Source organism: Musa acuminata, chromosome BXJ2-4 (genome assembly GCF_036884655.1).
Source record: "Musa acuminata AAA Group cultivar baxijiao chromosome BXJ2-4, Cavendish_Baxijiao_AAA, whole genome shotgun sequence".
Lineage (NCBI taxonomy): Eukaryota > Viridiplantae > Streptophyta > Magnoliopsida > Zingiberales > Musaceae > Musa > Musa acuminata.
Window position 1 is genome coordinate 34,906,478 of NC_088341.1, and position 19,183 is coordinate 34,925,660.

At 42.9% G+C, this 19,183-nt stretch overlaps 4 protein-coding genes and 1 long non-coding RNA gene across 5 annotated transcripts; 1 reads left to right on the plus strand and 4 right to left on the minus strand.

The window, feature by feature from the left end:
- Positions 1–1,096: 1,096 nt before the first annotated feature.
- Positions 1,097–2,085, minus strand: LOC135609158 (uncharacterized). Its single transcript, XR_010485690.1, has 2 exons — positions 1,988–2,085; positions 1,097–1,905 (listed from the first exon to the last, which is right to left on the minus strand). It is a non-coding gene; the product is annotated as an uncharacterized LOC135609158 (long non-coding RNA).
- On the plus strand, positions 1,468–2,974 carry LOC135609157 (serine/threonine/tyrosine-protein kinase HT1-like). The gene is made up of 3 exons (XM_065102256.1): positions 1,468–1,929; positions 2,055–2,510; positions 2,586–2,974. The coding sequence occupies exons 1-3, from the start codon at positions 1,468–1,470 to the stop codon at positions 2,832–2,834; spliced, it is 1,167 nt and encodes a 388-aa protein (XP_064958328.1). The 3' UTR covers positions 2,835–2,974.
- Positions 2,975–4,645: 1,671 nt separating this feature from the next.
- Positions 4,646–6,033, minus strand: LOC135610496 (uncharacterized). Its single transcript, XM_065105075.1, has one exon. It carries the CDS (start codon positions 5,679–5,681, stop codon positions 5,016–5,018), a length of 666 nt encoding a protein of 221 aa, XP_064961147.1. The 5' UTR covers positions 5,682–6,033; the 3' UTR covers positions 4,646–5,015.
- Positions 6,034–6,595: 562 nt separating this feature from the next.
- On the minus strand, positions 6,596–11,539 carry LOC135610495 (probable carboxylesterase Os04g0669500). Its single transcript, XM_065105074.1, has 6 exons — positions 11,225–11,539; positions 10,555–10,607; positions 8,781–8,904; positions 8,568–8,689; positions 7,136–7,243; positions 6,596–7,022 (listed from the first exon to the last, which is right to left on the minus strand). The coding sequence occupies exons 1-6, from the start codon at positions 11,508–11,510 to the stop codon at positions 6,933–6,935; spliced, it is 783 nt and encodes a 260-aa protein (XP_064961146.1). The 5' UTR covers positions 11,511–11,539; the 3' UTR covers positions 6,596–6,932.
- A 3,699-nt stretch (positions 11,540–15,238) lies between these two features.
- On the minus strand, positions 15,239–18,360 carry LOC135609159 (uncharacterized). The gene is made up of 5 exons (XM_065102257.1): positions 17,889–18,360; positions 17,714–17,807; positions 17,385–17,484; positions 15,962–16,053; positions 15,239–15,795 (listed from the first exon to the last, which is right to left on the minus strand). Exons 1-5 carry the CDS (start codon positions 18,055–18,057, stop codon positions 15,567–15,569), a joined length of 684 nt encoding a protein of 227 aa, XP_064958329.1. The 5' UTR covers positions 18,058–18,360; the 3' UTR covers positions 15,239–15,566.
- Positions 18,361–19,183: the final 823 nt, after the last annotated feature.

The window sequence follows — 19,183 nt, forward strand, 5'->3', positions numbered from 1 at the left end:
CGACCTTTATGCAGGTGCGAAGGCGGAGGCCATCCACTAAACGCGCAGGCGAGGAGTCCTCTTCCGGAGGGAATAGCGACCCCGTCCCGATCGAAACACCGCAACCGGCTACCTCAATAGTCCCGAGGAACATTCCAGGGAGATTCCCCATCATCCGGACCCGAATCAAGCCACGTCGGTCCCGAGGCCATAGCTTAAAGTTGTTTACACTAACAATATTTTCTACCAAATGTCGAGATTCTAACTGCTTTGCGAGTTCCAAAATGGTTAGGATTGATGTAATTTCTTTTCATTGATGAAATCGATCGTAAGGATGATGGTGATCCGAAGGAGGTGACTATTTTCTATCACATTACCTCAGAATGCTATAACCATAATCTTGATTTGAAAGGCAAAAAAAACAGAGAACTTTACAGATGGGATAATAATGCAAATGATCCCTGAAAACTAGCTTTACACACCGGATGGCTTCAGGTTGAATTAATGAACGCTTCAGCTCGAGTTACTGGCACGGGAGTGGACACGTCCTCGGAACTTAGGCCCAAGTGTGTCGTGATGACTGCGTCTTGTTCTAAGATGTGCGGAGAGCAGCTTCGGATTAACCTGTGGTGGCGAGGAAGCTGACAGGAACAAGAGGAAGGGGAAGGGAAACAACAGTAGTGTGAAGCCATCAGGTGGGCTGGTGCTAAGGGAGGTACTGGTAGTCCCTTTCTTCTCCCATGAGTTGGAAGGCCACAGGGAAAAGACAAGTTCTCGAGGGCGGATAGAAGAAGGTAAAAGAGAGAGAGCCAAGAAGGGGGATGGATGGATGGTGGTGGTGCACTTTTGAACCACCACATCACGGGACATCCTTGATGCCTTTTACATTCTTCGCCTCCCGGCTCTCGCAGAATCATGCACAAAGCTGCAGCGTCCACAAGGAACAGACGATAAAGCGGAGACACGGCACATACAAATCTCCACTGCCCATCTTACTGCACCCTTTTCATGATTGGATAGCGTACCGCTGTCTAAATTCTCGGAAGCCAAACCTCTCTTCTTCCCTCTTGCAGATCCAAATCTCCGATGATTCAAGAAAAGGCCATCTTTCTCTCGGTAGCGACTCGCTACTCGAGGTTCGAGATCATTGCCTTGGTTCGTTCCAGAGCTTGGCTTGTCTACTAAGTTTTCTCTATGGTTTTGTGTCTCAGACATCGTCAGAACTCATGCTCATCTCCTCAGACATCTTTAGAACTCATCACCTTCCCCAGTTCCATGTGTTCTTGAGCTTATCAACTGTAATTTCTAAGTTACTTTGATTTGGCTACCTGTTCTCCAACCAAAGATCGTGTCTTGCAAACATCCGATGATGAACGTTACGTACCACCTTTGCCATCTTCCCACAAGGATGCAGTGGCAATTCTTCCATTGCCTGAGCCTCAGCTCCTCTTTCAGCTAGTACCCGCTAGGGCGAGCCCGGTGGTCGAAATGGCCTTCTGCTTCCCGGTCCTGAGGCTGGGCAAGAAGAGCAGGGCCGGTTCGATCACTTCTCCTCCTTCCTTCTCCTCCTCCTCTCCTTTTCCTTCTTCTTCTCGGTGGCCCAAGAGGAACCTCTTGCCCTCCGAAATGGATATCATGGAAAAGAAGAGGTGGGACAGCTTGGAATCGTGGTCGATGCTGTTGGAACCCGGGAATGCCGAGAGCTCCGAGGCCAACGCGGGAGGGGAAAGAGAGGAATGGATGGCTGATCTTTCACAGCTCTTCATCGGCAACAAATTTGCTTCAGGATCCAACAGTAGGATATACAGAGGGATCTACAAGCAACGGGCGGTGGCCGTGAAGATGGTAAGGATTCCAGAGCAGGACGAGGAGAAGCGAGCGACGCTGGAGCAGCAGTTCAATTCCGAAGTCGCCTTCCTCTCCCGCCTTTATCATCCAAACATAGTGCAGGTTAGTCCCAATCCATATTGCTCCATTAGGTAAGCGACACTAGTTGTGATTTGGGTACCGCTAGAGTTGGGGATCGTCCATGGTCTGTGGTTTGAGCCCGTCGCATCTCACTCTCGTCTTTGTAGTTCATAGCAGCCTGCAAGAAGCCTCCCGTGTACTGTATCATAACAGAGTACATGTCTCAAGGAACTCTGCGGATGTATCTGCACAAGAAGGAGCCGTATTCGCTGTCGACCGAAACCATTCTCCAATTAGCCCTCGACATCTCTCGGGGAATGCAGTATCTGCATTCGCAGGGCGTGATTCACAGAGATCTCAAGTCTCAAAACTTGCTCCTCAACGACGAGAGGCGAGTCAAGGTTGCTGATTTCGGCACCTCCTGCCTGGAAACTCAGTGCCGGGAATCCAAGGGGAACATGGGAACCTATCGCTGGATGGCCCCGGAGATGATCAAGGAGAAACCATACACCAGGAAGGTGGACGTGTACAGCTTCGGCATCGTCCTCTGGGAGCTCACCACCGCTCTGGTTCCGTATCAAGGAATGACACCGGTGCAGGCTGCATATGCCGCTTCGGAGAAGGTAAGATGCTTATGTTATGGTTGGGAGTTGGAGATTTAGGGGCTCACGTACGCTGCTGGGTTGCGTCCTTTTCAGAGTCTGCGACCGCCGCTGTCGACGACCTGTTCGCCTGTGCTCAATAATCTCATCAAGAGCTGTTGGTCGGCGAATCCGGCAAGGCGGCCGGATTTCAACTACATCGTGTCGGTGTTGGAGAAGTACGATGAACGCCTCAAGGAAGGCCTCCCGGTTCTGGTGCAGCAGGAGCTGCGAATCGGGAACTCCCTCTTCAAGCTCCTCAAGGGCTGCATTGCGACCACTTCATCCATACCCGTGCAGGCCTGACCGCAAGGTTGAAGCGGCAGCATGCGTCTCTCCTCCTCTCTTGTTTCAGTGTATGACGTCTATGAACGATGGGTATTGTAATCCTGCAATGCTGTCTTTTTGCTCCTAGTATTCCGCAATCAATCCAGAAATCAGATGAACTGCAACTTTTCTCATTCATGTAGATCGAGCACGCTCAAAGATACCGACAGAATTCTTTCTAGCGTATCTTAGAGAAGATGAGGGAAAATATATAAGGAATTTATGTGATAAGATGTACGAGAAGAATCATACTCATACATGAGATTAAGTCGACCACCTCGATCATCTATCGAACTCTGAACTGATTTGATGGGAGATGTCCTACGAGTAATGTGAATATGATGTTCTTCTTCCTTGTGGTGACTTTTAGAGTCGAATATTGTTAGGTCCAATCCATATGTGGGCTTGGATAAAATTGGGCCATGAGCCCAAATCAAAGAAATCAAAAGAGAAAGGGCAAAATTGGGTGATGGCAGTGGGTGTGGGCGTACAGTGAACGCGTGCAGCGTGCGGCGACGTGCAGAAGAGAGAGAAAGATTAGGTTTCTAAGTTTTCTGCTTGACGATCGGTGGCCAAACGTTGTCAGTTTATGTGGAGAATCCTTGCAGCAAACTCTACAATCCTAACGGTGTTGATCTACAGGACATAGAATTCTCTTTTGAGGAGATCCATCATACATGATGAAGATATGTTATTCTTGAGCCAAGATCTATATTCTTGATGTTATTCTGATCCTCTAGTTATTCTAGAGAAGACCTAGTGTAAACATGTTATCATTATTATTGATAGTGGAAGTTTGAGGTGGACTACGGTCCCGTAATTTTTCCCACATTGGATTTTCCACGTTTAAAAGATTTGGTTTCACAGTGTGATTGATTTTTTGCTCTATTATTTATGTTGTGCTGGTTGATATTTACATTTGGATTTTGATGAGAAACCTATTTTGATACATAAAGAGGGAAAGAATTATTTCGCTTTAACAGGTTTCTTCCCAACAAATATGCCGGTCAAAGTTATCTATGAATCGACCATTGACCATTGAACTCAAATATGCCGGTCAAAGTTATCTACGAGTGATGTGCATCTTTTCTTTGCATGGTTTGTTTTATATCATTAGATAAATTGACCATTGACTCATTCCAATTCAGCAGCAGGACTTTTCGAAGCATATATTTGAGTTGTGCTTTCACCACTTGAATAATTCTTCAGGTTGATGTGCTGCTTTCACCACAGTCGCCCCTTAGAATCTAAGAAGAAGATTGAGTGAGAGTCAACCATGGGTAAGGCAATGAGCTCTTATCATCACGTAGGACCAACCAGTTCTGGTTCAGTGAGTACCGATGGAAGCAAGCAGCACCCACTGACCATTTCAACACCATAAAAGCTGATAGATACATCAAAGATAATGTTTGGATTCAATGTCTTCGTATGAACTGGTCAATGAAGCAGCAGGAGCCACAATGATGTTCAAAATAATGCATGGTAATTAATTCAACACTGCAGAAGACGACATTATCTCTCTCTCTGAACGTTAAAGCACCAAATGCTGTGCGTGTGTTCTTCGTAGCAAGGACAAAAGGAGCTTTGAGATTGTGAAGGAGATTTTGTTACGCCTTTTAGCAACTGGATGACCGGAATGGGCATCACGAAGAAAGGAAAAGAGGGCCACGATTGAGAGCATATATGCCATGGCAAGCCCAAAAAGAAGAGGTGAGCAAAGGTTGGTGGCTATTTGCTTCTTTGTGATGCCAAGCCATATGCAATGCAACAACTACGCGACAGTGCCCGCATAAAAAAGCTTTGTAACACAGTAGGATTCGATCAGCCTAACATTTGGCTTTCAAGAACAGAGTAAAGCCAGGAGAAAACTGAGAGCAGAGCTCCAAGCATCGAATTGACATAGAGACACTACTAATTGCTCCATCGTACAACGAACGGAGCGATGATTACTACGAATTGACAGAAGGTTTTTGGTTGCTGATCACTACAACAAAAAGATGAAGAAGATACACAATAACAGAGAGAGAGAGAGAGAGAGAGCTTTCACCCTGACGACAAAGAAACGAGAGAGTAATCAAAGAAAGAAGAAGAGTAAGCATCGGAACTGACCTTTCCAATGTCCAAAAATCCTTTCTTTGTCATCTCTATCTTCCCATTGGCTCAATTCCAAACTCCCCAAACTCTTGCCCCGATAAAACTCATGAATCTCCTCACGGAGCTCTTGCCTCCATTGCCGTTGGGGTTGCTGACACCATTCGTGCCCTCTTCCTCCTCCTCCTCGTCATCGACGTCCCCTTCTTTATCATCGTCGTCGACGCTACCATCATCATCATCCCCCGAGTGCTCACCCTCCGACGCCAGGAACCCCTTCGGCTCCACCCTCGAGCTATCGTCCTCCTCCTCCGCCACAGCTGCCGAGTTGGCGATTTTCCTCCCACGACGGCCGTTGCGCTTCCGGCGGCGGCCACCACCCCCGCGCTCGCGCTCCCTGGACTCCAAGCTCTCCTCCACGGCGTCGATGATGCGGTGGATGACGTGCCGGTTCGGCGACGCGTCCCACCGCGCCCAGAAGCTCTTGTAGCAACAGAAACACTCGCAGCCCAGCTCCGGGGGGTGCGGCCGTAGCCGCCGCCGCCGCTCGCTGCCCCTCTCATGGCCACCGCCGCCTGAGAGCAAGTACGCCAGAACCTCTTTCTCCTCGGCCGTCAGCGCCGCCACCAGGGCCAACAACGCCGCAGGGATCGCCGCCAGGTGGTCCCGCGGCGCCGTTCCCGGCGGTGGGGTCGGGTGGATCCTCCGTCCTTTCCCGTTTCTGAGCTTCTTCATCTCCCCACCAGCAAAGAAGGCAAAAGTCTCAGCGCCAAGGCAAGCGAGGGGGGGTAATAAAGACGGTTCCTTTTGAGTTCGAGGTTTGGTGGGGGAGAATGGAGGAAGAAGGATGGGTGGTTGGGAACAGGGACTGTTAGCTCTTAGGTTGCTGTTGAGGCATCCAATACAACAGGAACAGGCTACTGACTGGTTTGTACCATGTTCTTTTTGGGAGCTGCGGTGGAAGAAGGGAATCAAAGGTGGGGGGATGCCGGGAGGCTGGTTATAAGCACCAAAGAGGCAACGACGGGAGAGAGTGGGAGAAGAGGAGAGGAAGTCAGGTGATGCACGGAAGACAAGAATGATCGATCTACTGGTCGAGAGATGGAGATGGAGAGGGAGACCCACTTTGTCGTGTCCAGGGTATAAAAAAATGCAGACTCTTTGACTAGGGTGATTCGGTGCCGTGGATTGTGGAACGGGTCAAAGAATAGTGACGGGTGAAAGAGTTTGCATTTGACACTTCATCCAACCCAACCTACGCTAGAGAGAGAGAGTGCTGCTTGACCGTCGTTGATTCCAATCCAGAAACACATGAGGAAGCTCCTCATCTTTTAACACGGAGAAGGCTACATTATTTCCCTAGTAGATTTTACACAGCATAGATGGATGGAGATCCATCTCTCTCTCTCTCTCGCAAACCAGTTGGGTGACATCTCTGGCTTTGATGCGGATATGAACAATTGATATGGACGGGGAGAACTGTCGAGAATTAGTCATAAACTCCGATGATTGAGATGCAAGCTGCTTTCTCATTTACCAAGTCCGATTGCAGGGTTGACACTATCTGATGCGTTTATCAGCTCTTTAAACACTCCCATCTACTATTCTTCCAACTTTCCTCGGAACACAAAAACACGAATGGCTCAACGTCGCCAAAACCACAACAGAAGAAAGGAATTAAGTTTTCCAGGTTACATGCAACAATCGTTAAGTCATTCAAACAAAGATTCAGAAAGTTAGAACGATGTCTTTTTCCTTCTCTGATGGAATATGATGTGTAGTGAAGAAGAACAATATCTTTTTCATTCTGCAGAGAATAAATTCGCCTGTTAACCATTTCACCGAGTGTCACAGAAGAAGGGTGCTTTTGTGACTCCTCCATGGATAACCATAAATAGTTGCAGAACGTAAATGATAAGGGCGCGAAGCGCAGAGTTGCTTCTTTGATGGGCAAGCATGGTCGTCGTCAAAAGAGACCAGTAATTTTCACGATGAACTCTTCAGGCGTGTCCTGATCCATGATTCAAGGTACCTCAACTCTTCGTTGGCGATCGAATGGCTGACATTAGGATAAGCCTACAACAACTCAACAAAGATAATTGACTGACGTAAGGTCATGTGTAAATTACTTAAAATGTTGGATAAAGTTCAGACAGAAGCAAAAAAGCTCAGCAAAGAACAGAAATTACCTTAAACTCACAACTCATACCAGCTTGTTCCAGAAAAGGAGGTCCTGCTTGCCCCGCCTCAAATAGCACGGTTCGGTCAGCCAAACCATGAGACCACAGAATAGGTGTCTGCAAAGATCTCGGATGATCATATGTTACATGCAAAGGGTCAACATAAGTACACTTAAATATATGGAATAAAGGATCAGTATTTACCAAATTAAAAAAAAGTGTAAAAATAGTAGCTTAAATGCACAACAGGATAGTCTTTTTAAGCATGCCACCTTTTGATTCACAAATTCAGTTTGCACCAGCCCCCACTAAAATGGAGACATGAATGCTGCAGTGGTATAGTTGACCATTTTTATAACTCATCCTATAATATGCCACTTGTACATCCATTTCATCAATCGCCAATTTGCATCAGGCTATGAAGCTATTTTCAGACATTAACGACCTTTATTTATTATTGACAGGCACATACTGTTGCGTATGAAACTGGAGTAACTAAAAGAGGTAACTAAGCTTAGTACAGTTCATAATGGTTGAAAATTACACAAATGATCTTCGGAAGTAAACTTAGTACAGGCCGCCTTTTCCGTTCATATTAACTAATAGTTGGATTAAATACAGTTATCAACGTAAATACTCATCAGCACTAATAGTTGCACAAATATATATAAAGCAGTATCCAAGTATCTAGTATCTACACCCACATGCTCGGTTTAGTGTAATGAGCTGGAGACCAATCTAGACTGGGCACATGGAAATTGTCATCTCAGTCTTCTTGATAGTCACATTATATTTTTACAACAGTCCTTTTAGGCATAGTGGTTCAAAGCCTTAGAAAGAAAGTACTGCAAGTATGACAATGTAAATTCAAATCAGATGTTTTCATTTAAACAGAAATATAAATGTTGGCATATTGTTACAACACATTGTAGAAAGCCCCAACTCTCGGCACTTCTTTTCTGGTAATAATAACCATCTTTGTTCCCAATTTCAAAGTTGAGATTTTCAGTTTTATGGCATGCCCTCAAAGCTATATACGGTAACATGGATCGGCACAAGGGCCATGCCATCCTGCACACCGAAATAGAATCTATGACCTAAGATGTGTCAAATTGTTGCCCTTGATGGGTCAACACAGTTAGGATGTTGGCTCTTGCCGTAAGTATTTCTAGATCCTAGCACCTCACCACTGGTGATATATAATTGATCATTTCATAGTAATAATTTGATGCTATCTTGCAAACTTACATATGCTGGTCCAAACTTGAGAAATGGACACAATTATTAAATAGGTACAGTTGGCATCTATTTAGCAATACTTATCATAGTTTGGTGTTTGTTACAACACAAGTAGTAATAATGGTCACATTGGCAAATGAAGTAAACCTGAGAGAAATTATTCTAAACATGCTAGTGAAGTGGAAATTGAATAGTTAACTACCTTTTTAGCTTCAGGAGAAATGCGTGCTATTATTGATGAATTAAAAGGAACCCATCCACTGAAGACTGCACCGCCTCCTAGAGTTCTCGGATAAAGCAACACACTTGCTAATGTCAAGGCACCTACCAAACAATCATTAGTCTGTGAGCAGCTTCCATGCTTTGAAAAGTTTGTACTCGCAACCCGATCAATAAGTAGCAAAATTCTCTATACCTCCTTGGCTAAATCCACATATAAATATGTTTTCAGGGCTTATTCCATTAGCAATCTCCTTGTCTATCATGGCATGCACGGTCTGAACAGCTTTAAGGACACTATTTTCATCTTTCGGAGATTCCTGATAGTTGGTCAAATCAGAATGCAGTTCAGAGTATGCACTACAGTAATTATCGTAGAAAGTTGTGACAATTTAAGCTAAAAGAAAAGGGACAGCTCAAGAATTAATAATTTTACCTCCAGATGTGGAGGACAGCAGATAGAAAGCAATTAAAGGTTTGTAATCCAATTGATAGACAGAAAAATGTTAGAAAGAGAAGATGTTGGGCTTGTGTCAACGAAATGCATAGAAACATACTATCACTAGAAATAACTAATAGCATCCGTATGGGAAAGCAGAAAACTAAATGAATATATACACAAAGGTGATCACCTTAAATGGGGATCCTGTGTTGCTTTAAAATTAATTCTTTTTTCAGAAATATAGGATCTTGTTACTTGAACAGAGAGAACGCTAATTTGTATCGATTGAAAGAAGTAATTAAATTTTTTTTTTGTCCCACATACTTCTTTTATTTTTTTGAAAAGAGAAGAAAAATAAATGCTCATTCCTTCCCTTTTTTTCCTCTGGAGGCGATTTGAAATCCAGTGTGCCCCTACCCAGGGATCACCCTTCATTTAATTAAGACACTGGAATTAGAAAAACATAAGAACCCTACCAGTGGAAGAGAAAGGAAGTTATTTGAGCTATGATTTAAATAACAAAGACATTTAGCGCTTTATTTTCTTTTAGTCCCTCCTTAGTGTGTATATATATTATCATGTCACTCGAATTGTACTGTAAACTAAAGCATTTATCATAAGCACCCAATTCTCATCAGCAAAAGACCACAAAGTATAAAATATATATTCCAGAGCAATGTGATATCACAAGTTAAAATCTCCAGTGCTTCACATTAAAACCAACATATAGTTCAAAGCAATAAAAACAGAACAAGAATTTCAAAGGTTCATGGTAAAAAGGAGAGAATACCAAAAAAATTAACTGTCATTAGATTTAACATAGGTGAATGACCTAGCAGCTTAGATTACTCATCAATCACCTCATCCAGCTTTGAGTTCTTCCTGTTCATACTTCCCAAGTTGCTGTTCTGGTAGTTTTCTAGAGAACCCTAATAATGCATTAGTTGGCCATCTAATGTAAAGGAAGGAGTGATTATATCTTTACTGACTTGTGATGTAGTACTTTCTCATTGGCATAAGAATAAAATATTGGTAGTGTCACATTTTTTAGCATAGCGATGCATTCAAAATGGTCACTCCAACTAATCCAGGAGCTCATATGGTTTCTTTAACTTCAACTAGTACATGTGATCCTTATCAGGCAATAAATGAGTCAAGATTAGCTGATTTAAGATGCAGTTGCACCAACGTAACTCCTTCCTACTCCATAACTGATAAAATCATAGTTTTTGTAACTATGCTTAGATGATTCTCAAGACTGATGCACTTATGATATCTGAAAACATTCGTCTAAACTGCCAAAATACCGGATGATCCTGAAGTGAATGGATATTTCCAAGATCGATAAGGTCAGTTTATCTGGAAATTACAATTTTCTATGTTCAATGTTAACAAGTGCAATCTTGCAGTTACTTTTTTTTTTTAATTTGCAGGAATTTTGGTCACTATTCAAGAGAATCTAGCCTAGACCAAAAAATTGCATCCATTGTGAACACTAGCATCTGACGAAAAATTAGTTGTAACTTACAGCAGTCACAGGTATCTCATAAATGTCAAACCAGGAAGGCATCACAGCACCATCTGCAAAGAAAGAAAGCAAGCATCATACAGTGCAGACCCAGATGAAGCAGAGACTATATTCCAAGATGCGGCAATATGTTCCACTATTTGAATGTATTAGATTTCACAGCCAGATTTTAGAGGAATGCTCATTCGTCCAGTATCACCCAAATCAAAAAAAGAAGAAAATCATCCTTTTGATAAACCTCCCGACGGATCAAATAAGAAGGGTACCTCCAACAGCATAAACCCTAGACGCGAGAGCGCCCTAATTTTCCCACACCATCCCACAGGTGATACCCTCGACTAGTGATACCGCTCTCAAAAGTGATGGAATGGGATCGGAGTAGCCAACTACGTAGATCGACTTAGAATGGAAAGAAATCTTTTTTTTTTTTTTCTGTTTTTTTACTTAAGAAAGAAAAAGAGATGCCATTTTCTTGGATCCAACACACAGCAAACCCGTAGGCGTATAGTGTAAATCATAAAGCAATCGAACCCATCCAAAACTAGGAAGCAATTAGAGGAATAATCGAATGCAAGATTAATCTATTCATCTCATCTTCCATGACTTGATATGATGAATCAGAACAAATGGATATCAAGAGAAGACGAAACCGAGAAGGGAGAAGATGTACAGTTGCAGGAGACGGGAGACTGAGGGGCGGAGGGGAAAGACCATTTGGTGAGCCTGAACTCGGGGGAGGAGAAGAAGGTGCGGATGGGCTCGTTGGCGGGGCCGGAGTCGCCCAACCCGTGCAGCCAGAGGACGAAGCTACGGGCCGCCATCGGATCCGATAACGGCAGCGGGAAAGAGGCAGGGCTCTGGCGGTGGAGGAAAGCGACAAAGAGGGTGACGGCGGTTATGGTGACGGCGGCGACGGCGAGAGGGCGCAAGAGGAGACGGAGGGGGCGGAGGTTCATTATTTATGTACTTATACCATAAAACTCCATTTTTACCCAATTTTAATCTTCCGAGGTGGAAATGGGCCTTTATATATATATATATATATATATATATATATATATATATATATATATATATATATATATATATATATATATATATATATATATATATATATATATATATATATATATATATATATATATATATATATATATATATATATATATATATATTACATCATGCGATTACTTATGCAATCATACACTAATCAATTCATATATAAAACTAATATTCGATTAATAGGATGAATATATATATATATATATATATATATATAATATTCTTATTAGAGTAAATTAAATTACATCTAATTTAATCATATGAATTTTTTTTTTTACCATCGACCAATACAAAATTTTGAACCATATTTATAAATTCGCATTGGCTTAAAATACAAGGGATCGATGATGTATATATATATTTCAAATATGAAATAATATTTGATATTTTATTAAAAAAATATTTGATTTAAATATTTTTATTATAAATATTCAAAATAATCCCATTATCTTTGGATAAATATTAACATTTCAACAACGTTTGTGGAAGCTCTCCGTCGTTCGTACATGGAGATGTCTTCCTTTTTGTCTCCACAAGCGAACAAAGGAGGAAGGAGTAGCTGACATGCACAGCATGATCGAAACATGGGACTCGAGAGACCTTTCGTTCCCGATCTCTCTCCGTTTCACGCCGAGGCGGTCCACCAGAGGCAGAGCGAGGAGGAGAGGTGCGGGGGGGAAGAGGAGGAAAGCAAAGGGACCCCCCTCCCCTCCCTTAATTCCCCCAACACGCTCTGGCTCGAACTTGATATCGATCCAAGCGGTCCTCTTTACAAAAGGTGTTGTGATTCATCATAATTGCTCACCTATATATTAAGCTAGAGAAAGCCATGGGTGGGTGGCACCTCCTTAAAGAAGAAGATTCAGTGTCAGCGGTACAAAGAACACCATGAAAGGCGACAGTCCAAGAATCGATCATGAGGATGGAGAAAAGGTCCAAGCTACATGCAAATGCTCCTTCCGATCAGTACTTATTTGCCTAATATTCTTGCTTGCCGCTTCATATCAAGAAGACTGTAGTGGAGATTGTGATCTGCATGCATGCATGCATACAACCTGAGCTCCAAGTCGGAGCTTCTCTTGACGTTTTCAGTATACATGATAAGATGCATACTGCACTTTTAGCATGCAGATGACACTCTTGTGTTATAATAATCGACATTGCAGATAACGAGGAAGCATGAGCCCTTTAAGGGTCATGTGCAGGAGACGGGGAAATCCGCGAAACAGTCTTTATGTTGGTGAGCGCAAAACATGGATGTTTCTTTGTCCACCACCTTAACCTTACACCATGTTAGAGAGAGAGAGAGAGAGAGAGAGAGAGAGAGAGAGAGAGAATGTGATCTATGTATGGTGGATCTGGTTTCGGTGGGACCTCGAACTTGTTCCAGGGCGATTCTGTGTCCAAAGAGAAAAGAAGCAACCCGAAGATGGGCTGTCCCCGGCGATGGTGTCATGGCAGAACCATTTTAACGCCGTTGTCGCCGCTCGTGGTTCAAAGGTCGAAGCATCGGATCGGATCGGAGTGGGAGATAGAGGAGAGAGAAATCTACTCCTCCTCCTTGTACCTGCTTTCTCGACCTTCTTTCCCGGCACACACATTCTGCGCTCCTGCTCCCCAAGTCCACTAAATGTCACACCATCAAGATTCTTCTTCCTCTCTCTCTCTCTCTCGACTCCTCCGCTTCTTCTACCTCGGGAGGAGCGTCGACCAAATGGAGTACGTGAAAGAAAAGGAGTAGTTTGGTGTCGTCCCAGTGGGCATGCGCAAGTTTATAGCTCTGTACAAGAATACAATGATATATAGGGTGGGATCTGTTTGGTTTGGTTTGGAGTAGAACAGACCAAGCATGCTTGTCACCACTCCTCATGGTGGCACTGCTCGTTCCATCATTCCCCTCACCTTCCTCTTCCCATGCCTTCCTCCATTAATTGCTTCACGCCCTTCCCCTTCCTCCGACCCATCCGAGCCTCCTCCTTGTATATATTCACACCCACTTGTATCTCATGTCTGTCTCCTCGTTGGTTGGTGACCTAATGTAACCCGGCCAATATATTTGACTCCTCATATCCATGAAGGGGAAGCTAGAAAACCCATTGGCCATCCTCAGAAAGCATCGATCATAGGTGCTTCCACATCCTTCGTGTGGTTGGTTCTCCGAGAACAAGGTATAAATGCCCACCACCGAGTAGATGAAGGAAGCGATATTGGTGAGGTTCAATCCGATGATCGGCTTACGAAACGACCGTAAGCCCTTCTCGGATTGAGCCGCGCCAATATCACTTCGTCTTCTTTGTTCCTACTAGCGATTCTTGTTTTCCCTACAGATCTTTTCTTTTTCATCTCTGCGATCACATGGTTTTCAACTGCAATGATGCATCGATCCATTTCTCAGTCCATTGTTGCGTGTGATGAACAAGAATTCGTCTGCGTTTCCTATATTAATTAGCTATTGCAGGTTAGACTTCTCCTGAGGTTTTGGTCTGACAGAAGGTAGCCTTTCGTTTCTTTTCCGGCAATAGCATTGAGATGAAACCTTTGATGTACGTACTAGCAACTATCTCCATATCATCTTGTTTCATTCTTGTACTTCGGTGGCTATCAGAAGAAGATCAAATTCGTTTGACCTCACCAATATTTTGTTTCTATTTTCTGGATCTCGACGCTCCTTCCTTTTCGCTTGTTTTCTCGAGGACAAGGAGGGAAAGCTGCATCTGACATAACTCCTACAAGAACGCATTATGAGAAGAATTGCTCGTGAAGCAAACAGCCCGTAGACGAAACCCGTCCATGAGAGCATCGAAGGAGATAGATGTACGTATGAGGTTTCATGGAGGCTGGCATTTTATGTCTCATAGGGTGAGAGTTTTACATATTTAGGTGATAAAAGATAAGAAAGTTACCTTTATGATGCAGCTTCCATTGTGAATCATACATCTTTAGAGACCATCTATATAGGGCATCGATTAGGCTACGCAACATGTTATCATTTCGATGAATGCATGTCACAGTGCTGTTCCAGTACTATCCATCTGTGATCATGTCGATTAACATAGGTGGAGCTGAAAGGCTCCTCCAAGTGAAGGAAAGAAGAGAGCTTTGTTAATGAAACCCTAAATTGACTGTCTCCATGTATCACCATCAATCAAAGCATGAGTTCTTCCCTGTCTTTTTGCTGGAAATGTCCCCATCGTAGTTGCAGTTTACTGGTCGGGGCAGCTGGTATTCTCCTGCCATCCTGTTCTCTAGAGAGGCTCTTGCATTACAGTAGTATGCATCTTATTCCACCTTAATAAATTTCTTCTATCATCTTCAACCATGGATGTGAAACTCCTAACAGAATGATGTAGATTCCTCATGTCTGGCTATATTATTTAGAACATGCTGAAGAATATTTCTTTTCCTTCTGTTCTTGTCTTCCATATTGTTATGTTTATGTTATTCATTTTGTCACTTGCTGGAACTTCTAATTAGTTTTCGACTGTCTCCATTAAGCCATGTAATCATGTTTGATGTGATGACTGTTCCTGAAAATTTATCTTAACATTGTGAAAAGGAACAATGGATGTGGATCATCCTCACATTGTGATAGAAAGTGTGATCTGATTCTTGTTCTGGGGCATTAAAATTTGTTGTAGGAGCCAAGACAAGTACAAGTTGGTCTCATCTCTTTGATTCACTCCTTCAGGTAATTAGGACTGTCAAAAGAGTTGATCGGGACAATCAGAAGATATGTTTCATTATTGTATCCAAAACAAGTTGCAACAAAATTGAATCATTTGCACTAATAAATCATCTGAGTTTACTGTGCTCAGGAAAACCAAATCTCTAGAGTTGCAAAAACTCTGCTCGCATCCTTGTTTGCACACCCAAAGAGCAAAAAACTACTTCGAAGTGATTTCATTTGCTGAATTACCAGTGTCACTTCGATCCAACTTTGGGTGATTCTGCTAAGTTTGGAACGAACCTGCACCATGATTTTGTAATCTCCTCAGTCTGGAGTAGGAAAACCATCCACGAAATAGATGACCGAACTTGAATTCTGTACATCTGATCTGGTTATCATTATCGTCAAGAGCATATTGTTCATCCACATACTCAGTAGAACCAACTCCGTTATGATCCCTATCCTTGTCGTTCTCCTCAACTTCATCATGAACTTTTGACCCTGTAAATGACCTTTGGAAAAAGAAAAGAAATGGAATTTTAAGATTCAGAAAAGAACTCCATCGAATGACTCACTATATCCATCTCTGGATACTTCTCCTAACAAATGAAGGTATACATTAAGGTTTGTAAAGCCAACAATCTTAATGAACATGGAAAAGAATAGTGAGGACCTTACGTTCTATGTTGCTCCATATCAGTTCCATGATTTATCGGTCTTCTTCCCTTGCCTGGTCTGTGGTCGAAAGAAAGATGCCTAATAAAATGAAGCTGCATCGAAAGAAGAAAAGAACATTTGCTCATGTCAAAGAAAAAAACTAAGCCTGCAAATTGCATAAAATTATCAGGAGAGCTAGAAGAGGCAGCAGGCACAACTACAATATTTGGATCATGGGATAGAAAAGAGAACAAGCTGAGGCTGGAAACAATTTCATGATGCTTAAGACCATAAAACAACAAGCTGATACTAAATGCAGACTGTTCACATAACAAAAGACATTCATGTTGACATCAAATCATCCAGTACTGGCCCAGCATTTGTAGGTCTATGTTAGTTGCCACCAATAACTTGTATCCGCAATGAAGTCCGAGTGCACAAGTGTGACACCTCAGAATCATCTGATATAACCGATCATACAAAATTTTCATAGATTGTTCAAAATGTCATTAATTAAGATAGATTAGACAAAGTGATATGTGATGACACTTCATGCTCGACAGATAAAAGAACAAGATGTTTCATATAGGAAAATATGTGTAAAAAGAAACAGGATAACACTCTTCTTCCAGAAACTTTTTTTGATTTAGTGGTAACTCATGGCAGTCCAACTAACACATCAAAACTGCCTTTAAGTTTATTCATCGCATGTAAACTCTAAACATATGGCTTCAATCTCCTATAAAACTTAATAGTTGACAAAATCATAATTCTATTACTATGAGAAGCAGATATATCACAATTATCATTGCATATGTGTATAATCATTTAATGTAGGAGCATTGTTTCCTTCAATTGCAGATATACATGTGTGATAAGGACCAAAAAGGATGTACAAGTTCCCATAGGCCTAAGTTGCAGGATATTCTTCAACCAATTTATATCAAAGAACTCCTTTGTGCTTCACTGGCATCCTCATGTATACGCAAGAATAGAAATACAAACTGGACAGAAAAGGTCATCAACTCTCTTATAATCTTTTAAGAATGCAAGATCACTTGTGTCATACTCAACAATCTTACTCAAGAAATTTCTAAGGTCACTGGTCAACTGGAACTTTGATCTTACATGAATCCAAATAGTCCACATCAAATTATATCAAGGGCAAGGGGTGATGTCGCAATCTACAAAGGCGACATTAATGAAGCAGGGCATGGAATGAACAGTGCTTATAAACGAATGCGATTGCAAGGAGGTGATGCACGCGAGGTTACATCTCATGATCAGATATATTCGGCATCTAGGTTTTGAACCAGCAGTACAAGAATGCATCATCAACCAAAAAAAGCATCGAAGAGGACTTGAATCAAAGTTTTAAGTCTAGAATGAGGCAAAATTTCTCATCCGCATCAAATTACTGAATTACAAGGCTTATATTGCTGACCTGATCTCCATCTTTGATCCCAAAGTTCCGTAGATACGATTTATCATCCGTTAATCTATGTTCGTTGTAGCATAAGCAGAAATGACCCCATACGTGAGACCTGTTAAAGGCACAACATCGATACAAGGAAAAAGGAAATCGAGAGGAGCCCTCGTCTATAAAATTATAGCCCTAAATGTGAACCGGCACAGCATATATTAACATAAAAGAACAATCTTTGAGAGTAGAGAGGAATCTTGTGGCATTCATCACAAAGAGAGAAAATTCGTGTGCACATGTTTATTCCAAGTCTTATAGCGAAAGCGAGGAACAAAGCCAATTGGTCATACCAAGAAGTAGTTGCATCTTTGGAAGGCCGACTGAAGAGGCATTCGACGGCTTCCTTGAGCTCCCGCACGCGAGCGGTCCTCGCGACTTGCACATCTGCCCGGGAATCGATAGGCAAGTTAACCAAATTAACCAACACGTCAGAGGAGAAGGGGTTTACGAGAACGGAATGGCTACCGAAGGAGGAGCCGTCTAATTTGAGGACGGAGAGGCGGAGGAGCGGGGAGGCGGGGAGGCGGAAATAGGAGAAGCTGCCGTCTGGGAAGGGGGAAGCGGCGTCGAGGTGGAGGGCGGACGCGGAAGGCTGCAACAGCCTCACGCGGCGTCGCTTGGCATCGCACACCATACGCCGCCGCCGCCGCCGCCGCCTTGTGTTCCTCGCTTTCACCTCCTCGTCGTCGCCGGCAGCGCTCTGTCTCGGCGGTGTCCCTTTCGTGGGCGTAGCCACCGACGACGGACGATGGGATTGTCAACGATGATGAGTGTGGGTACGGGAAGAAAGGAAGGAGAGCTAAGTATTCGATGAGAAGCATGCGTGGTCTTTAGAGACCGGTAGGGTTGTTCGGGGCGGAACAGAAGAGAGGAAATGAAGACAAAGAGAGAAAGCGAGCGAGAGAGAGAGAGATGATGGCCGTTGGAGAGGGGAAGCGCTTCGAAATCGGGCGGGCGGATTTACTACGGGAAGATTATAATATATATATATGGTAATAAATAAATAAATACATAAATAAATAGAGGAGAATGTTTGCGGAGGTAACGGCTATATGTTGGGTTGGGTTGGTTTGGACGGGTTTGGATTTGGATTTTTTGGATTCGGGTGTATGACACTAGGAAAATAAATATAGGATAAACTACCAAAGCTCTACAGGACATTTAAGGTTTTCCTTCTTTTACTGAAGAAGCATGCAAAAGCCTTTTGAAGACCAAATATTATGATGATACGATTTCGTTGACTGCTATGTCTTTTTCTCATAAGGCTCTTCATCATTCATTCATTCCCATTCATTGATAAGCAGATGCCGATCGATCGAACTCCAAACTTCTTTGCATGGTTACAAATAATGAGTACAAAACAATGGTTGTCGATCAGAGTTAAAGAATCAAACTCGATCTTAATTCCAAAGGTAAACAACATTAATGGATCCAAAGCAGACTAAATTACATGCATGGGAGCAATATTAATCGAACTAAACTATCAGTCAGTGCCCCGGACCTTTGGCGCTCGGCCCTGACTTGGCTTTTGCAAGCATCAGAGCCGGAAAGGACGGTGAAGCAAAGCCCTGACCGTGGATAGGCCTCGATCCTTGTACCACATGCAGGTAAGAGAGTGCAACGAAGAACATGATGACGATGATGGCCACACGGCATCCTCGTGGACTAATAATTATCGCCATGCCCACAAACTTCTTCGGCGGAAGGAATGGATGTTTGTGCTCTGCAGGAAGGGACGAGTCTAAGAAGCTTTATAGCAA

Coding starts and splice junctions, on each gene's coding strand:
- LOC135609157 (XM_065102256.1), top strand. CDS start 1,468: ATGGCCTTCTGCTTCCCGGTCCTGAGGCTGGGCAAGAAGAGCAGGGCC. Junction 1,930..2,054: donor ATCATCCAAACATAGTGCAG/GTTAGTCCCAAT, acceptor TCGTCTTTGTAG/TTCATAGCAGCCTGCAAGAA. Junction 2,511..2,585: donor CATATGCCGCTTCGGAGAAG/GTAAGATGCTTA, acceptor CGTCCTTTTCAG/AGTCTGCGACCGCCGCTGTC.
- LOC135610495 (XM_065105074.1), bottom strand. CDS start 11,510: ATGAACCTCCGCCCCCTCCGTCTCCTCTTGCGCCCTCTCGCCGTCGCC. Junction 8,905..10,554: donor ATGAGATACCTGTGACTGCT/GTAAGTTACAAC, acceptor ACCAACTATCAG/GAATCTCCGAAAGATGAAAA. Junction 8,690..8,780: donor ATGTGGATTTAGCCAAGGAG/GTATAGAGAATT, acceptor ATTGTTTGGTAG/GTGCCTTGACATTAGCAAGT.
- LOC135610496 (XM_065105075.1), bottom strand. CDS start 5,681: ATGAAGAAGCTCAGAAACGGGAAAGGACGGAGGATCCACCCGACCCCA.
- LOC135609159 (XM_065102257.1), bottom strand. CDS start 18,057: ATGGTGTGCGATGCCAAGCGACGCCGCGTGAGGCTGTTGCAGCCTTCC. Junction 17,485..17,713: donor AAAGATGCAACTACTTCTTG/GTATGACCAATT, acceptor TGCCTTTAACAG/GTCTCACGTATGGGGTCATT. Junction 16,054..17,384: donor GGATCAAAGATGGAGATCAG/GTCAGCAATATA, acceptor CTTTCGATGCAG/CTTCATTTTATTAGGCATCT.